Source organism: Bacillus rossius, chromosome 2 (assembly GCF_032445375.1).
Source record: "Bacillus rossius redtenbacheri isolate Brsri chromosome 2, Brsri_v3, whole genome shotgun sequence".
NCBI classification, from domain to species: Eukaryota; Metazoa; Arthropoda; class Insecta; order Phasmatodea; family Bacillidae; genus Bacillus; species Bacillus rossius.
The window spans coordinates 12836149-12856267 of NC_086331.1; the positions used below are offsets into that span (position 1 = coordinate 12836149).

Consider the following 20119-nt stretch of genomic DNA (forward strand, 5'->3'; position numbering starts at 1 on the left):
TGATAAGTATTGGTCTGTTTCTGCTGCTCCATCAACGATTTCAGTTCCATCTCAGACACAACTTGGCACACCTTTAGTCTAGTTTCCGCAATTAGTTGTTGAGAAAATTGCTTTCACTAAATCAATCATTTATTCATTATGTTCTGCAGTGAAACCCTTTGCCTCCATTATAAAACGCACGCGTGATCACGGCGGCCAGGCAACTGCTGCGCGATACGCATGCGCGACACGCAGTCGCCGGAACGGGGAACCCCGCTTGCGCGTCCTTGAAAACCAGCCCCGTATCAACGCACAGACTCGAGTGCTGCGTGGTCACACAGTGACGCATCACGCACCACGCATCGCGCATGCGCAATCCAAGGAAAACGGAGCTACATACCTGTATCCTGCAGTGCGCGTGAATCTGGTTCCGTGGGATAGCGGATGTAATTCAGAGTGCCAGTTCCTACTATTGGTTTTAAAGGTTTGTTCAGGGATTTGTCAAGCATTTATATTTACATTCGATATAGTTGGTCTTCTGGAGAAACTTGATGTAATCAGTTACAAAGCTGCATGTAAGAGTAGTTACAGTTACAACAGATGGAAGAGAAACGGGACAAGAGAATAGGCAAATCAGGCCATTTATGGCTAAGTGCTCGACGAAAGAAAAGAAAAGCAACGGCTGCTATCGCATACCAGCAAGAGAGGTAAGTAAATATTTACTGGTCATTTTTAAAAGATCACAAGAAATAAAACAGAAACACACAGTTTTAATTACAAAAGGTTTTTTAAACACAATCATAATATGGTATCATGTTTCTTAGAAAAAAAAGAAGACTTGAAGAAATCTCCACATTTCCAGAGGAGGTAACGTGGACGCTAACGAGTTCGGGAAACGAGAACGATGATTCGTCAGCACCTGGTACAAGTCAGACAGAAAGCGGAATTTTCAACTTGATAACTCAAAAAGAGTAAGTTTATAGTATTTTTATGCTATTTATACAGTTAGCTGCCTGTTTCTTTATTTATTTTAGCTGGATAGTATTTTTTACAAACGTTCTAGTCATTATACGCCCAGTGCTTATCGTCACCACTCCCACAGCCATTAGCACTGCACAATTTACGGTAAAATTCGTTTTCATTTCCGGTTTGACTATTCTTGAATGTAATAATCTTTTTATTCGTGGTCATTCGACATGAAGGATTTGTTCAAAATGCGAATATGTACACGTTAACACAGTTTTTAAGTTTGTTACTCTTATTGTAATTATCAAACAGATTTTAAAAAAATAGTAGGTAATAAATATTTCATCCAAACACTCTATTAACTTCCAAAAAAATGTGGCCAGTTCAACTCGAAGTGTGATTTATATTTGTTGTTGGATAACGGGCCATTTTCAGTAGAAAAATTTATGTTGATATTTAAGATAAAGCAATTATCATTGAATTAGTGAGCACAGAAAGGTTATATTAGTTATTTCCTTATAAAATCGAGTCCATTTTTGGTTTTAGATTACACAGCATCTGTTGCTAAACAAAAAGCTACATTACTTAGCATATATTTAGCCATAATAGAGTGTTAATAAATACATTTCCTTACCAATACTAACCCTTATTTTATTTTGAACTTTTATTTTACTTTCAGGCTAATGCATGAAGCTGCTGCTAGCCAGCATACAGAAGAGAATCTTGGTCAACATAATCATGCAGATTTGGAACACGAATGTGACGTTTCCGAAGATGAAGTACTTTCTACAAAGCTGAAAACTATGAGTAAAAACATACCTGAAGTAGAAGAGGTACTACAGGAAGATGGGATACACACGAAGTGAGTAAAATTAGTATCGGTTCTACCTTACTAGTAATAATCTGGTTGAATGTAGGCCAGTACACATTCCATAATGCTACCGTATCATAAATTTTCTGGTTTTTAATTAATAATCAAAGTTACATTACTCACAAGGTCACCCATATGAAAGTTTGTAAGGGGGCAGAATTTGTAGGGGGAGGGGGCAAACCATCACAAATGACAATAAATGGCCAAAAATGGCCTTAAAGGACTCAAAGTTTGCCCAAAATACTCAAGAACACCTAATTTTTTTCTTTGCCTGAAAGCTAAGGGTAGCCACGGACTTTCATAATGTTTTAATTATTGTAAACATAAGTAGTATTTTCTAAAAAGTGTAGGCCACTGAAAAATGTATATAAGAATACTTTTGTCATTTTAGGACATACGCAGTACTGAAACAGCTGTCTCCAATATTTGTGAACTCTTTGGAAGCTCAGGATTATGAAACCAACACAGAAAATTTGCACTCTCTGGACCACCTATCCGTGACTTCAATCACTTCACATGGACAGGTAAATGTTTTAACTTTGCTGGTAATATGTACTACTATATCCAACCATCGCATGTATAACTTTGTTCTCGAGAAATAGTTTGATGGGTTTTACAAAATGTTCTATGAAATTCACGACAAGTTCTGGATTAATGTAGCCAATATCTGAAACTTCAACGAGACTTGCACTAGCTTGCAACAATGGTACATTTCGCTGTCGTTACAGAATAATCAATGGTGGTACAAATATTCTCGAAGCACTTGTGCAGCATACAATAGTAGTTTTCATTTCTCTTTCACCACTAGATAGGCCTACTGTGCCAATTTGACACATTCCCTTCTAACATACAACTTTTCCAGCATTTTTTTGGACAGTAGATAATCCAGATTCATAATGAAAATTTTCAATGCATCAGTTTTATTTTCTTCTACTACCTTATCTAATGGTTCGAAATTATGCATTTACATTTTCTTTATTGAATCCCTTTATCCGAGTCATTGATGTGCAAACAGGCAGACTGAGACACAGTGTCCTTTTCATGATCTCATCAAAGCACACTTTTATTAGCCATTTCTTGTTCCTTATTAAATCGGTGATATTAGTTGTATCTTTCAACTATTTGAAAAGCAAGTTTCCTTACATCAGTTATACTTAGACAAATGCATAAGTTCTTCTAGTTTCAGAATGTGTTGTTCTAATTTCTTTCTAAGCATCAGGTGGTAGATCGATTTGTCGACCTTTTATTTCTTGGGTCTGGTCACATACGCGGACATATCTTTCTCACTTCACCCCTGATATGTCTAAAAGTATACACATTGACACACAGTAGTGTCTAGCACATTCATTTAAAATTTAAATGTAGCTTGCCCAGTTGTATTTTTCTACAGCTTGTGCCATATCTACTATCCTCCAATTTCCGTATTAACACTTAGACATATTCTAAAATCTGAAATAATTATTCACAAAGAAAATTATAATTCAATTCTTAGTATCCTAAATCGCACCATGTTTAAGTGGTGCGATATAGGCAAATTGCAGTAATCACAACAAACAGCCATTCCAACCTCAACCGACATATGGGATTGACAAAGTAGCAGTTAAAATGTACATTTGTACCTAATTGAAATGATTTAAATTCGCATACAATAATAGTATAAAAATACCTGGGCATTGTCTAAAATGACTTGAATTTTCAGTAAGAAACTTGAACAACAAAATCCCTATATTATCTCTTGATTATCACACTCATATGTATAAACTGGCGGGCTCAGTGTTACTGTGCACACATCGGTTACACTGGAGAGTAACTAAAACCAACACCAGATGTCATATCGAGTTATTCATTTTCTGTAAAGTAACAATAGTGCGATTTATGCAACTTTCCTCGTTTCCTTGATAATAGATTATACTTGGCTCAATTTTTATGTTTCAATGCTTATTCCTGGTTTATAGTGACAGACATCTGCATTGCAATGGTGGGTGTTCAAAAATCTGTACCGGCATTCTCCCTCATTTTACCATTCATTCAAACATTACCTACTATGTGTAAAAATAATTTCTTTTGTTTGCAGCACTATTTGTTCATTCAAATATTGCTTCGTTTCAGGTATCCAATACTGACAGCGATGAGCTGGGCTATTTAAGAGAATCTGCCTGTAACTATGAAGAAGATTCCAACATAAAATCCTCTGATAAAACAGAAATGTGCCCGACCACTACAATAGAAACTGACTTTGTGCTTGAAGGACATCGTATTGTGGACATCGGTTACGTATTGATGAAGCTGGTAGAGCTGGGGAATCATAATGCTGCTTTTGGTTGTTCACTAAATAATATGAAGGTCTTCAAAGAAATACGGCGTGGATTGTCATCTGTTGTACTCTTTAGATGTAACATGTGCAATGGGCAATTTTCATTACATACACATGATCCAGGCACTTCCTCAACTCACATGGATATCAATGCAAGAGCTGTGGCTGGAGTAATGAGTATTGGCGGTGGATTTTCTCATTTGGAAGAATTATGTGCTACAATAGGAATACCATGCATGTCTTCTAAAACTTACTCCAAAGTTCACAACAACGTATCTAACGGGTGGGAAAAAGCTGCCTTAGGAGAAATGAGAAAAGCAGTTGAGGAAGAAATAAACCTGGCAATCAAACGAGGAGATGTTGATGAAAATGGCATTCCTCTTTTAACTGTAGTGGTAGATGGTTGTTGGTCAAAAAGGTCGTACAGAACACAATACAATGCTTTATCCGGTGTAGCAGCAATTGTAGGATTTTTTACAAAGAAAGTTCTTTTTATGGCAGTACGTAATAAATTTTGTTTTGTATGTGCTCGAGCACAAAATGCAAATGACATACCTTCTCACACATGCTACCGAAATTGGACTGGTAGTTCAAGCAGCATGGAGTCCAGCATCATTGTAGAAGGATTCAAATTAAGTGAACCTATATACAATGTTAAATATAGTAAAATGATTGCAGATGGTGATAGCAGCTGCTATAAAAAAATTTTGGAAGCAAGGCCATACCAAAATACGACCGTCGAAAAGATCGAGTGTCGTAATCACCTTTTGCGAAACTATTGCAACAAGCTTAGAACACTATCAGAGCAAACTAAGATAGGCCCTCCATTTCTGAGAAAAATCATTAGTCAGAAAGTTTTGAAGCTACGGGGAGCGGTAACTGAAGCCATTAAGCACAGAAAAAAAGAAGACAAACCAATTGCACAAAAATTCTTTGCTCTTCGAGAAGATATTTTGAATGGCCCCAGTCATGTTTTCGGTGAGCACGAGAAATGCTCATCTCTTCAATACTTTTGCCCTGGACCAAAAGTAGGAGAGAAAAACTTAGTTCCTGAGATGAAGAATTGTGGCCTGTACGATAACATAATGAAAGCAGTGCATTATTTGACTCAACATTCAAGAAGCCTGATCTATGATGTCGATAGTAACGCAGTGGAACAACTAAATTCCATAATTGCAAAATATGTTGGAGGAAAGAGGATCAATTATGCTATGAAGCGGTCGTATCAAGCAAGATGCTCTGCTGCAGTCGTTTCGCATAACACGCGAAAACCTCACTACGTCCTTCACAAAACGATGTGTGATGGTATCAGCCCAAATAAGTTTGTGAAGAAGCTAGAAACTTCCAGATCAAAAATAAGAGAAAATGCAAACATGAAAAAGAAGCACTTCAAACGAGCTCTTATTTCTAATAAACAAACAAAATCTAAATACCAGCAAATTGGAGACAGCGACTATGGTGAACATAGTGAAAAAACTGACATGGCTCCTGATGTTTACGAGGCGCAAAAAGAACTGCATTTTAAGTCACTCGAGAAAACAGACATTGAACGCAGAGAAATAGAAAGAGGTACCCTGCTTCAGGCAGGAAGTGGCGAATGGCTAGAACGTAGGCGTAAAATGCTAACAGCATCGAAGTTTGGAAGAATATGTCGCCGACGCCCGACTACTAGTTGCCGAAGTTTGGTGAAGAATATTATATATTCTCCTGACATTCTCAACGTTCCATCTCTGTCATATGGAAGAAAGTACGAGTCAACAGCTATCCAGCAGCTAGAAAAACAAGAAAACATTTCTGTTCAGCCTTGTGGTCTTTTTATAGATAAAGATTTGCCTTTCCTTGGAGCTACGCCGGATGGATTGATTGAAAAAGATGGTTTGGTGGAAATAAAATGTCCTTCGTCTGCAGCAGGCATGGAACCCAACCAAGCAGTGTTACAAGGAAAAATACGGTACTTAACATGCAACATGGGTACAAATGAAATAACTGGTTTGAAAAAAAATCATGATTACTTTTTTCAAATTCAAGGTCAGTTACATATCACAAACAGGAAATTCTGTCTTTTGGCTATTTGGACATCTAAGGATCATCCTGTAAAAGTTACAAGGGTAGAAAGAGATGACCTATTCTGGAAAAATAAAATGCAACAACAGTTGGTTCAGTTTTATAATGACTGCTTGGTTCCAGAACTTGTTGACCCTCGCTACACAAGAAATATGGAAATACGAGACGTGGCTAGTTCGTGTAAACAGAAGAAAACTAGAAAGAGTAAGCTGAAAAGTGAGAATTCCGTACTAGAAGTGAGTGATATGTAATGTTTAGAGTTTCACACACAAAAATTTGTAAATAATTATATTACATTTGTATACTGACAGAAGTTTATTTTGAAAGCAGATTGTAGTGATTTATGCTTTTTTTCTCGCCATTTTTATCAAAATTGTTATAACTATTGGTGTTCAATGTTTTGACAGTAGCCAATTTACAACTTGTAAAACGCAGGCTATAAGTTAAAAAATGAGGATTCTGTAAGGAAATAGGTTTGTAATATTTAAGAGTTTCATTTTCAAGTTATATTAAATGTGTACATTGATAGGATTATATAATTTTGAAAGCAGATTTCCAGTGATATATACTATTTTTTGTTCCTACGTTTTCCATTGTTGTATTGCTTATGTATAATACTGTTGTAATTGTAGCCAATTGCTTGCTTGTAAATTGAACTAGTAAATATGTACTATACCTATTACCAATTAATTTTTATTGTGAACAAAATATTTTTAAAAGGAAATGCGTCTGGGAGCCACAAGATTGTAAGTTCGGATCCTGGTCACTTCGAATTAAATATTTTTTTACTTATTATTAATAGTTTTATTGAACCTTCATTAAGCCTAAATTAAAGCAATTTTTACAATAAAAGTTTGCAACACTGAAAAAAATATAATAATACGACCGACAACCATACAATACCGCACAGACCACATAACTGACTGTATGCTTGTGTGTCTTCCTAATGGCCCGTCTGCTTTATGATGAGTTACCTGGCTGTTTTAATGTTTTTTCCCTGTAAATAGTAATTTCTTGGTAAAATATTTTTAATTGAATTGATATTTTTGGCCTAAATTATTTTATTTTTAACTTTCAGTGAGGATGGAACCAAGAACTGAAATCGATTTAATTAGTTATTTTATTAAAAAGGCGAAATTTTTATAATTTTATTCTAACTTTTTCGAATTTCTAAGCTGAATAAACAACAAATTTACTCTCACTGGGAGTCGAACTAAGGATTGTAATCGTGTGACTTAATAAGTAAATTAAGAAGTGAATTTTTTTCGAATTTGGTTCCTTCATACAATAAAAACCTAAATTATGTTGATATTTTACGAATTTTGGTCAATTTTGAAAGCGACGGAAACTCCCGAACGTGGGCGAATACATACGAATGGCAGCCACAACTGACGCAGACACCAAAATTGAAGTCCCATAAAAATAGCATTGTGCTCTTAGCCCCATAATGATACTACTTTATTATATATTATGAGGCTTCTATTATCCAAAATATTTAAAGACCATATAAATTAATAAAATAGATAAATTTAATAGATTACAGTGTTCTGATAATACCAGCAAACATTAAGCTTTTTTTATTCCCATACCAGACTGCTTGCTATGTTTCGCGCAGTATTTTATACATTAGAATTATACTTGAATGCCTAGAAAAACTTAAAACTCATTAAATTATTTTAGATAAACTATTTTTTAAACAAACATGGCATTGAAATAATTATTTGCAGATGTAGCATTTTTTTCTTCCCCCCCCCCCCCCCTCCCCATCCAGACCTATCATCTTAATTTCAGTATTGTAAACTCTTAGAGTAAAAATATTTTACTCTAAGAGTAGGTTTAAGTGATTGTAAAATACTAACTCTAAATTTTATTTGGAAAATTATGTTGAAATGGCCATTATAAAAACAATACTTCAGCTCATAAAAGACAAAGTGTTTCTGCGAATAACCATAAAAATAAAATAAAATTGATTGTTTTTATTTCCCTTGTTTACCGTCGAACATATTGAATTTCAGGCAATATATTGTGATTGATTCCTTCAAGGACATGAACGTCCATGAGAGTGTTGTTCGGACAGTTGATAACTGCCTGCAAGCCAGTGTCGCCAGGCACTCCGCGGCTAAGGAATGCACAGTGAAGGAAAGGAGGGGTGGAAACCCTGAGACTCTCCCCACCCCGGCAGCCGGCCGCACGTACGTCACGGTCGCGTCTGCCCGTCTGACTCCACCCCCGGCTGTAAACCACGCCTCCCGGAGGGCAGAAACACGTGGCCGGCTCGGCTCATCGCTGTGAGGGCTCCGCTCCATAAGAGTCTTAACATATAATTGTCTTCAAAAAATATCGCGTAACCATATGTCTAACTATTGTATTTATCTTACAATATGTGTTTTCTTTTATTTTTTTAAATAATTAAAATCCCGTCGCTTCAAAAACTCTTTATTGTGTACCTTGGTATTAATCATTATCAAAATAAATTACTGCATATTCAAGAAGAATTCAATACCTTTCTAGAACTTTTTGAATTATTCAATTCGGAAGTTTCATTCAAAATATATCGCGATATTTAAAATGTAAGTATTAGTGTTGTAGCCAAATAAGTATTAAATATTGCACGCGCATGTATGACTAGCATTGAAGACCTAATCTCTAAAGTGTACCCATATGTAGTCCATATAGAAAACAATGACTTCCAGTGGATGTGTCAAAGAGCAATATTGGCAGCTAGAAACAGTAGCGTTGACGACATCAGTAACATGATACTGGGTAAACTTCCAGGAGATAGAGTGAACTACAGGTCCATTGATAAAGTAATGGATCAAGAAGATGCGGTACATTATCCACAATATTTTTAAATTCTTTAAATCCGAGTGGCCTTCCCTCACATTCACTCAAATTAAAAACTGGCTGTCCAATTGTGCTGCTAAGGAATCTTAAACCACCAAATTTATGCAACGGAACCAGACTCCAAGTAAAATTCCTTCGCGATAACGTGATTGGTGCTACAGTATTGACTGGTCCAGCAGTAGGGCAAACAGTGCTGATACCTCGCATACCTATGATACCAACGAATTTGCCTTTTCACTTTAAGCGAATTCAATTTCCGGTGAAGGTATCGTTTGCGGTAACAATTAATAAGGCCCAGGGACAATCATTTAAGTACGTAGGAATAGATTTACGCCAAGAGTGTTTTTCGCACGGGCAACTATATGTTGCTCTGTCGAGATCTGGTTCGGGAGAAAATCAATTTCTATTTCTGCCGGAAGACAAAACTAAAAATATAGTTTACGCAGAAGTACTTTAATATACCATTGGTTATGAGTGTTTTGAGAATAACCTAAAACTGTGCATCTACTATATTATCTCAGAAAGTTACTATACCCCCCAACAAAGTCCACGCGGACAAAGTCGCGGGCACTGCTAGTATACAATAAAATAGCATTACAAAATTAATAACTCCTAATCTCCTTGCAAAGTAGGATTGTCTCGGTAGCTCAGTGAGAAAGCGCAAGGGGCAATTTTTGATGTGGTTCTAAACCTCATCACTGCAAGAACCTTTGCTTTTTTAAAAAACAGTTTACAGGTTTTAAAATTTTGCTTTAAAAATTGTATTTATACATTTTATCTATCTTATTGTTATAATATTATTAAATACATAGCTCAGTCCATTGGTTTTATTTTTCATACTAGGTAGGCCTATGTCCTTTAATTTAACATAAAATAAGACAAAGTTATATGTTCACAGTAATTAAAAAAAATATTTTAATTAAAAAATCTGCGTTTATTAGGAAACGAATGCCCATACATGATTAACGAATAAGCTAGCACTTCATGGAAACCCACACCTGTTAGCCTAAATGAAAATGCGAGATGTTTTTCCTTTACTTTACGCCTAAGTTTATTATGCGAACTATGCGTGTTCTTTTGTTTCACTGGGGAACTAAAATTGTTGGTTACAACTTCTGAAAGTAAGTAGTAAAAAAAATAGTAATCAAGTAAAATGGTATTCAAAATATGTGAATCGGTAGCATTTTTTACTATTACAAATAATTAGCACAATTAATACTGTGAATAAGCTAGATGAACTGTCTTATTAATTTAATATTATAAATATATATAAATAAACAATATTAAAGCAAACACAATTTTCTTTGTATCATTTAAATTTTATATTACTAGATTTTGAAGTGTGTGTGTGTGTGTTGGTGTGTGTGTGTGTTTGTGTGTGCGCGCACGTGCGTGCCAGTATTACATCCAGATATAAATAATATATTCTATTTATTTCAACATGTGCAAAGCCTTTGATACTTTCCAACCCAATCTTATTATTAAAAAATTATTAATTTTTGGCCTCGTCAAGCAATGCGTGGTATATATTTGTTTTAATTATCTTAAAAATAGACGCTTTGCTGTCAAATTTTCAAATGCAATTTCATGGTATTAGGTGTTCCGCATAGTAGTAGTTTATCTCTACTACTCTTTAATATTTAATAAATGATATTCCAACTGTAATAAAAAATAAATAAATCAAAAAAAATATTTTGTATATACACACATAATACGGAATTTGTTAGAGACGATCTTCCTGATTGAAAACTACGTGGTTTTTCAGAAATACCTAATATTTTTAAGAATAAAATTCATGTGCCTATTAATATTTTTTTGTCAAAAGTCAAAAACGACTATAATACTACATCACATAGGTATTGGTCAATAGTTTGTGACTAAAATTTAACTGTCAATAATAATAATGGTTGAACACACAACATCAGTATACTCACTGACTGATACACACTTAATTCAAATATTTTATGTACAAAAGCAAAAAAAAAAATTAAATGTTTGTTTGTTAGAGCTTTATTTACAGTTACTAAAAACTAAAACGCTACAAAACTAAAAAGAAATATTTTTGCAAAACTCCGCCACCCCGGAGAAACCCCCGGAATAATAATATCGGAAATAGGCTATTCTCCTGGTAAACAAATATAAAAATGATTTAAAGGCTTTCATAAATTAATATTCTGAAAAGATTTTGTAGTCATTGACGCAGTTAAAATATAGGCCTAATGTCAAAACTACTTATACAATAAAACTTAAACAGCAAACATTAATCGCTCTCACTATTCCGTATTCACATTTGTGATTGTTTTGATCTATTCTTAATGGCAATTGTTTTTATGTACATCTGTATGTTAAAATACTTTTCTAATGGTTTTCACAGCCATGCTAAAAACATAATGCTGGAATCACAATATCCTGTAACAGCCCCGAGATGGCAAAAACACCACAGCCATTAAGAAGTAAGGTCGTAGTGAAGTCAGCCTACGAAAAGTGAACCCCAACAGCCCATCAGAAACATTATGAGGGTATTATTACAGATGTAGTAACGTAAACATTTTTTTGGTGAAATAATTCATGCTTAAGTTTAGTTTATCGTTCTTTTGATAGACATGACGTAAAATAAACTCAATTGAATTGCCAACTCAGTACTATAGATGACTATACACCTGATGGTGATAATCTGTAGTGGCATTTCAAACACATGATATAAATCATGCAATATTTTACTTACTTAACCGTCGGTTGTCAGGTAATTGTTATTTTCGGTCACTAGATTGCATTTAATTTCAACTAGTGACCTGGAGTTAAAACATGAATTAGAATCACAAGACTTTGTATGCTATTTATTTATTCAAATTATTTCTAAGATAATAGACATAATTTAATCATGTCGTTCGAGTATTAGGACTGTATGGTCGCGTTTTAACTTATGATAGTTTGCATTATGGCACTTTTCCATCGCCCCCCGGCGGAATTCTTCGATTATGGTAGTCATCCAGTATGGCAGTCTTCCAGTATGGCAGTCCTCCAGTATGGCAGTCTTCCAGTATGGCAGTCCTCCAGTATGGCAGTCTTCCAGTATGGCAGTCTTCCAGTATGGCAGTCTTCCAGTATGGCAGTCCTCCAGTATGGCAGTCTTCCAGTATGGCAGTCCTACAGTATGGCAGTCTTCCAATATGGCAGTCCTCCAGTATGGCAGTCTTCCAGTATGGCAGTCCTCCAGTATGGCAGTCTTCCAGTATGGCAGTCCTCCAGTATGGCAGTCAGCCAGTATGGCAGTCTTCCAGTATGGCAGTCAGCCAGTATGGCAGTCTTCCAGTATGGCAGTCCTCCAGTATGGCAGTCTTCCAGTATGGCAGTCCTCCAGTATGGCAGTCTTCCAGTATGGCAGTCTTCCAGTATGGCAGTCAGCCAGTATGGCAGTCTTCCAGTATGGCAGTCCTCCAGTATGGCAGTCTTCCAGTATGGCAGTCTTCCAGTATGGCAGTCCTCCAGTATGGCAGTCTTCCAGTATGGCAGTCTTCCAGTATGGCAGTCAGCCAGTATGGCAGTCTTCCAGTATGGCAGTCCTCCAGTATGGCAGTCTTCCAGTATGGCAGTCCTCCAGTATGGCAGTCTTCCAGTATGGCAGTCCTCCAGTATGGCAGTCTTCCAGTATGGCAGTCCTCCAGTATGGCAGTCTTCCAGTATGGCAGTCCTCCAGTATGACAGTCTTCCAGTATGGCAGTCCTCCAGTATGGCAGTCTTCCAGTATGGCAGTCTTCCAGTATGGCAGTCAGCCAGTATGGCAGTCTTTCAGTATGGCAGTCTTCTGTCGACCCCCGTCAAAACAGGAGGAAATGTGTAATAATGGAAAACTACCATATTTTTATTTTTACAGATCGTAGTTATAAGTATACAGTGCTGCTTCCTATAACACATTTTTGGAGACATTTGTTTCTATTAGTGCGCGATCTGTTGAGTTGATTTATGACTGGAACTACAGAACGTCACCGTCAGAAGCGCTATCTGTAACCTTTTAAGTTAACCTAAGAAACAACTAGGGGGTTAACAGCGCTACCTAGCGATGTATTCTTCACACTACTTCGAGAGAAAAACAGCTGTACTCATTCCATGGAATGTATAAGAAAATATGGCAGAATTCCGCCTCGTTATTATATTGACGACCATTTGATAAAAAATTTAATTTAATTTTTTTTGGCTCTGAAATTCATTAACATATTTTCAGTTGTTAAAAATATGTTCAAACGTATGTTAATAACATTTAATGGAAACAGCTAAACAAATAAATGTACTTAAAAACCTTATAAGACGGTAAAGGTCGCCGGCAATAGGTATCTTGCTAAAATTTTGGAGGTTATCCCAACCGTCCGTCCGTCGAAAGTTAAAGCTTGGTAAGGTTTTGACGGACGGATGGAGTTTTCCGGGACATCTGATTGGCTGCAGGTCGCGTGATTGACGGACGGGCGGACGAGACTGGTGGTTTAACGTGAAAATAAATTAATTTCCCTCGAAATTAAATTAAATTTAACTCAGGCCATTTCTAGTCACCAAGCTTCGCAGCGAATATTCAAAGTCAGTTATTTCCGAAGGCTAGCACACGTGACGTTAGTGGCCGTGTGGGCCCGCCAGGCATCTGGCACACGTCGTGACCTTGAGTCCCACGTTCGTAACAACACATAATACCGAACAACTTAAAATCAATAATTATTTAAAATTAGTTTTTCATGCTTTCATGTCGGTGAAAGTTTCAATAGTAGAATCAAAATTCACTGTCCACGCAAGTCTTGATTCAATGCATCATGTTCATAGATCAGTAAGTCTTTCTTGACCCACTGTTTATCTCAGGCTATTTTTATTTTTTATTTTGCTAAGATCAATGAAAAATCTTTCTGCTTGAGAAACAGAAACAAGATGTATGCAGAAAATTTTCAGTGCAACACACACACATTCGGAAATAAATTAACAATATTGAGTTCTGTTAAATGTTGAGCAATTTTGAGGCTGCAGAGTAAATTTAGAAGTGTTTGTCTTGTGAATCTTAAGAAAAATTAGGAATTTCGAACGAATTATTTGCCTTCTTTGTTTTTCATCTTCGATAGATGACACAAACCCAATATTACATAAATTTTGTCTGACCTTTATTAGCCTTTCCTCCTTTTCGATGCTTTTCTTTCCGCTTTTGAGCATCCAATTTATGTCGGTATTCCATAACTTCCTGGAAAAATCTATCACATTATATTTTACGTGACTTGCAATTTGAATAAATAGTTATAATAAAAAAATTGGTTGTCTGTAAAGACGGTTTACGGACGATAGTTTAACGCGACAACGTCATAACAAAACATTGATGAAATGATTGCATACTTTTATGAATAAAATTGAATCATTTTAATTTTAATAATAAAAGAAAAAATACTTGAAATTATACTAGTAATCAGATTTTTAAAATGCAAGGATAATTAACCTTTATTGCCGAAATTGTTGTTGTAATAAGCAATGAAAACCACATTAACTTTTCACTTCACTTTATAAACAGTCGACGAAACAGTTCACGTGTAGATGACTTGTAATTAATTTAAAAAACTGGCGTTTAGCTATAAAGTTTAAAAATAATTATTATGAACAAGTTTTCATATAAATAAACTGTAATCAAATATCTATCATCAATTATATGAATCACCATAATTTTTTAGTCAATTGTAACATAACCTATTATTACTGCACTCGCCGACAGCGTAACGGAACAATGAGCGTAACGGGACACAGCGTAACGGAACAATGTGCGTAACGGGACACTTTTTCGTGCGTGCAGCCGGCGTTCATCGATTTATTAGACGTCACGTCAATAAATGAGCTCAGAAATAATAGTAGCTAGTAATGTCGTAAATCCTCTCGCAGCTCTACCTTAATAATGATTTAGTTCTTTTTGTTTATGAGTTACATGGTTTTCCCCCAAAGGAATTTACCATCTGCGTTTGTGTATCAGGTTGTGGTTTTATTGTTTGATAATAAACTACCCCCTTACAATTATAATTAGAAACCACTTTGTTACAATATTCAATGGTCTCACAACTATTATTTTAACATTGCTGGAAACTGTACATATAATTTGATAGACGATACTAAATATCTTCATCAAAATGATTTAATTTAAGAAAATAATTCACTGTTTTATTACTCACATTTCTAAAATAAGTTTTATTAAGCCATTTAATACAAATATTATTACCTTTAGTTTTTATTACTTTTTCAACTAAATATTCATCAGGATAGTTAGTTTTCATATTCATAAAAATTGTCTTCTATTTCTTCTCTATTATTATCTTTCAATTTGTAAGTAGGCACATAATAATTTAAAACTTTAACATTTATAAATATTTATGTTGACCAACTCGCCGTATATCGTATTTCGTATTTGTTTTTTTCTTCTAATTTTAAAAGATAAAATTCTGCCTGTGTAAACACTAAAAAGCTTACTGTTATCTACTTTTTAGCATCAAAAATAACAGCTAAAGTGTCATGAAAATGATACTAACAATAATTATTTTAGAAACAGTACAATCAGTAAAAAAGGGAAAGATAATTTTATTTTTATTCAAAAGGAAATATATTATTATTTTTATTCTACTTTGCTGGTAAATAAAAATCAAATAAACTTTTCGTCCGGACATTTGGTAATATTCAAGTTAACAAGTGTTTCGCATAATTCAAAACTTATAAGTTAAATTTTTTAAATTAGTCATCTATTTCTTCCTTACTTTTTTTAAAATTTTAGATATAAAATGTACTAACTGATTGGTTAAATTTTTTAAATTATTCATCCAGAAATATTTTATTACGACCATCTATTGGATTAGGTAAAATAATAATTTTGCGATATTTAAGAGAAGTGTAATATCTTGTACAACAGAAAAAACGTATCTTAGTTTGAGTTTGTACAGTCAAAACCAAACCTTTACTTGGTTTATTATGTAAAGTAGAAGTAATGCTGTTACATTGTGAATCAACATAAAATTTTAAATTAGAAGAAAATCTATCGTGCATATTTGTATCTATACATGTTTTCAAAGTAGTATTAAGTCTAATTCTATTCTGAGAATCATAAATGTTTTCCCAAAAATATCTGTCATTTAATAACAACGAAATTATTTTATAAAATTTAAATCCTTTTGAGAAGAGATTATTTACTATTAAACATAAATGTCCGCAAAGAACCTAATAGAAATTCTGATTTCGATTGTCATTGTAATAAACATTTCTATTTTTAAAATAATTACTTATTTTAGTAGAATAATACCACCAAATTAATAAAAGTAATAAATATCATTGTGTTCTTTAAAATAACAAATCCAATGTTTACCAGGATTTGAGGAAAAGTCTAAATTAACACTAGCCCTTTCATTTTTCATCATTCTATTTGGTAATTCATCAAATATATACACACATCTGAGATATTTAACTTTTAATATTTTTACATAATTTTCGATATCAAAATTATGTAATGGTAATACAGAATTTTTTTTTTTTTGCCTATTCTTGCTTCAGCCTTTTAGTTTCAGCTGAAGCAGGTTTTTAACTATGTTCAGATTTACTTTCCATTGCACAATTATGTCGTTTTTGTTATTATAATTCCATTTTTTTTATTTGTTTCTTCACCTGAATTATAAATTGCTGTAACACTTCCAGTGCCCGATTTTTCTTTAAGAATATTTCTGAGAAAATTTATGGTGATGTGTTAATGGAAATCCGTAACATTATTTTATTTTTATTTTTCCTCTAATTTGTGATTTCTTAAAAAAATTATCAATATATAATATATAAAGCTATATAAAAGTCATATTTTGATTCTCATTTATAGAACAGAAATAATAAAAATTGTTACATTTTTATACCCAATCCTAATCTTCTTTTTTTAACTAACATAGTTTATTTAAACTTTTTTGTAAAATATGATCTGTAAATTATCTAGAGTATAAATCGTTACTATATGTAATATAATGAAGTTTATAAAATACATCTAATTTTTAATTCCTTTATCTCCTCTTTCTAATCTTTCATCCCATTTTGTAAATGAAGAACAATAATTATGACCTGGAAAATGCATTTTGGGAATATGTAAGTTATTTATAGCTACATTTATTATTTCTTTACCATTATTTTCAGAATATCAAAATGATTGTGGAAAAACATTTAAGACTCCGGTTAGATATGGAATTCCTTTCGAATTATCAACAACAAATTCAGTATATGTACTTATTGTTTAACATGTTCATTATACTTACGTTTTCGTCATAATAACTGTTATTTCCAGAATTATCTTCGCTTTGATAAACTAATTTTATTACATCATCCATTCAAATAAATTATTCTGTTAAATTATTGTATTTTTAATACCTTCTCCAGACCTTGGTGTTTGTGCAGAAATCATTCTTTCTGGCGTATTTGAAGCGGATCTTCCTTTTATATAATCATTGTAAATTGGTTTAACTATATTAAGATTCTTACAACTTCTGTTCGAATTTATTTCCTTAGTAGTATTATTTTCTTGGTGTGCAGCATTGGTAAGTAAAAAAAATTCTGTGTAGTTATCATAGTCATCATCAGTAAATTTAACTTCTAGATATGGGTAATTTTTTTTAACAAACTAGAAAGGCCTTCTTTTCATCTATGTCCTTTATAATTTACTAATACTTATTCCTCGAATAATTTTTACATCGTATCTCCAATATAAAAATTATTACCATCTCCTCGTAAACCATATTTTACATTAATAACGTTAAGTACTTCATGTTTTTCCCAAGATTAATAGTAGATTTTTTAAATTCTGGAGTATCTTCTAAAAGTTTAATTCCTGATGTCTTATTTGAAAAAAATATATGTCTCTTTCAAACGATGTTTCTTCTGGTGGGTGGATATTCTAAATGTTTTGCAGCTATAGAAACTAGTGTTGTTATTAAATAGTGATATTATTTAGATACTCGTTTACTTTTTGTAGTTCATGAATAAAAGGTTAATTCTTCTTTTAATTATTTTCGTAATCGATTTAGTGATTCTTTTTAAAACTTTGCAATGAGTGATTGAACTCGTAAAACTTTATTTATATGATCCCCCGTTTATACACCCAAGTTTTACATTGATGTGATAATTTTGTTTTAATTTTTCTTAATTTTCTTACTCAAATGAGTTACAAAAGCATAAAGAGTTTTGAAAGACAATCATTTCCTCCTGAAGACAAAACAAGAAAAAATTTAAATGTTTACAACAATACAACTGAATTAGATATTCCTATAGGAAATGGATTTTAGTTCCAAATTTTGCCTAATACATCTTAACTTTTTTCTTTTTCTGTTTTCTACAGTATAAATCTCGAAACATGGGTATGTAATTGAAGCTGTTGATAACCCAGATATTACTTTAACAGTACATACTTTATTAAGATCTCCAAGGGAACTAAATTATTTAGAACTTACTGGAGTTGATAATAAATATCGTGCAAAATATATTCATAGTAATAGAACAAATTAAGTAGTTTACCCACCAAGAAATCTTTTTGGATCCATCAGAGATAACGCATAAATTTACCGGAAAGGTGGTTATATTACTTTCGGTTGTAATCCATATGATAAAAGTTATTTATTTGTTTATGATTAAAATAAGGCAGATGGAACAGCAGACAGAGAAAAAAGCAGATTCAGGTAAAATTATAATTAAAAAAATTAGAAATCATGTCGCCTGTCGTTGAATACAAATCTACCTAAATCAATCTAAAGTCAGCGCCTTAGCAGTACACAGCTCGTCCCTGTGAGTTAGACTGCCTGCAGTGCCTCGAAGGTGCTAGACTAATCAACCGCCACGTGGAGCGGAAGTACTGAGCTAAAGACCAGTTTCTACTCGACTGTTCTGGAAGCCGAGAAACGTCGGCACACGGACTATATAAACCCCTGCCAGCTCTGAGCAGCAGCAACACCTGACAGCAAGACAGACACGCTGCCCCAGCGCCCTACGCTTCGGAGGACACCGTGTTCTGCTGCGGTAAGCCGCTACACTCCCGAGGACAGGAATGATGGCAATACGAGGCGCTGTTGGAGGTCTCGGTAGTTTCACTCGCTGGACGATTGGTTGAAATGACTCGTGTGATGAGTGAGCGAGTGGGACTCGAGAAGGCGTTGGCTTGGAGCAAGTGGCTGGCGTGGCATAGCGAGTGTTGTGTCGGAACTGGCATCCCAATGCTATGACATGTTCCCCCGACTGTGACTGGCGATTACAAGCACACGGAGTTTGGTAGTCGCACTCTACAATATAGTAGTGTTACTCGTGGAGATAGAATTCTTGGAGCTGCTAACCGTTGGTCCGCCATGCACAGACGTTGCTTGAACGAGTTAGTTTGTAAGAGAGTGCAGGCACGAAGACTGAGGGTGGAAGAGGCGGGACTCGTCTGGGTTACTGGCTACGAGGGTAGCGAGCCGAGGAAGACGTTTCTGCGGCGAGTGGAGCTGTGCAGAACGAGTGATCGACGAGAGCTGCGACTTCACCCCAGCCTTTGCAGCGTGAGTCGTGGACTCGCGTTGGTGCCAACTACTGTAGTTGTCAGACTCGTACGGACAAATCGTGCCCAACGAATATTCGCAAGGCGAGTTACTATTCAGTATTAGCGTCCAGATTACGGAATGCTGTTTACTAGTTGGTCTATGTCAAATATGTTTGTCAATCATGTGTTTCCTTCTGTTAAATATGTTTTATTAATGCTTTAGCCATCGTAAATTATGTGAAGGCTTACAGAGATTTTGGCTTTTTTAAAAATCTTTGTTTAATCTAGCACGTTAACTTGAAGTAGAATCATACAGTAATGGTACTGCATTTTGTATTTTACGCCGGTATTTTATTCTTATTTGCCCGGACTATTTAAATGTAAAAATATTAATTAATGTTTTATTGACAGTGTATTATTTTGGGTTGCGTGCACTTCAAAGCCAAGTATTAAAAAAACACTTAGTTTTTGTTCTCTGTCAATAATGAAGGCTTTTGCCTGTAGTTTGCATATTCTAGAAAGGTTTAATGATGTTCATATTATAAATAATTTGAAG

The 20119-nt window shown here is 34.4% G+C and overlaps 1 protein-coding gene across 1 annotated transcript; it reads left to right on the forward strand.

Moving 5' to 3' along the window:
• Positions 1-412: 412 nt before the first annotated feature.
• On the forward strand, positions 413-8486 carry LOC134528840 (uncharacterized). The gene is made up of 6 exons (XM_063362507.1): positions 413-686; positions 804-950; positions 1625-1807; positions 2208-2340; positions 3926-4343; positions 8377-8486. The coding sequence occupies exons 1-6, from the start codon at positions 580-582 to the stop codon at positions 8484-8486; spliced, it is 1098 nt and encodes a 365-aa protein (XP_063218577.1). The 5' UTR covers positions 413-579.
• Positions 8487-20119: the final 11633 nt, after the last annotated feature.

Coding starts and splice junctions, on each gene's coding strand:
- LOC134528840 (XM_063362507.1), top strand. CDS start 580: ATGGAAGAGAAACGGGACAAGAGAATAGGCAAATCAGGCCATTTATGG. Junction 951..1,624: donor AACTTGATAACTCAAAAAGA/GTAAGTTTATAG, acceptor TTTTACTTTCAG/GCTAATGCATGAAGCTGCTG. Junction 4,344..8,376: donor TTCTCATTTGGAAGAATTAT/GTGCTACAATAG, acceptor CCACCCCGGCAG/CCGGCCGCACGTACGTCACG.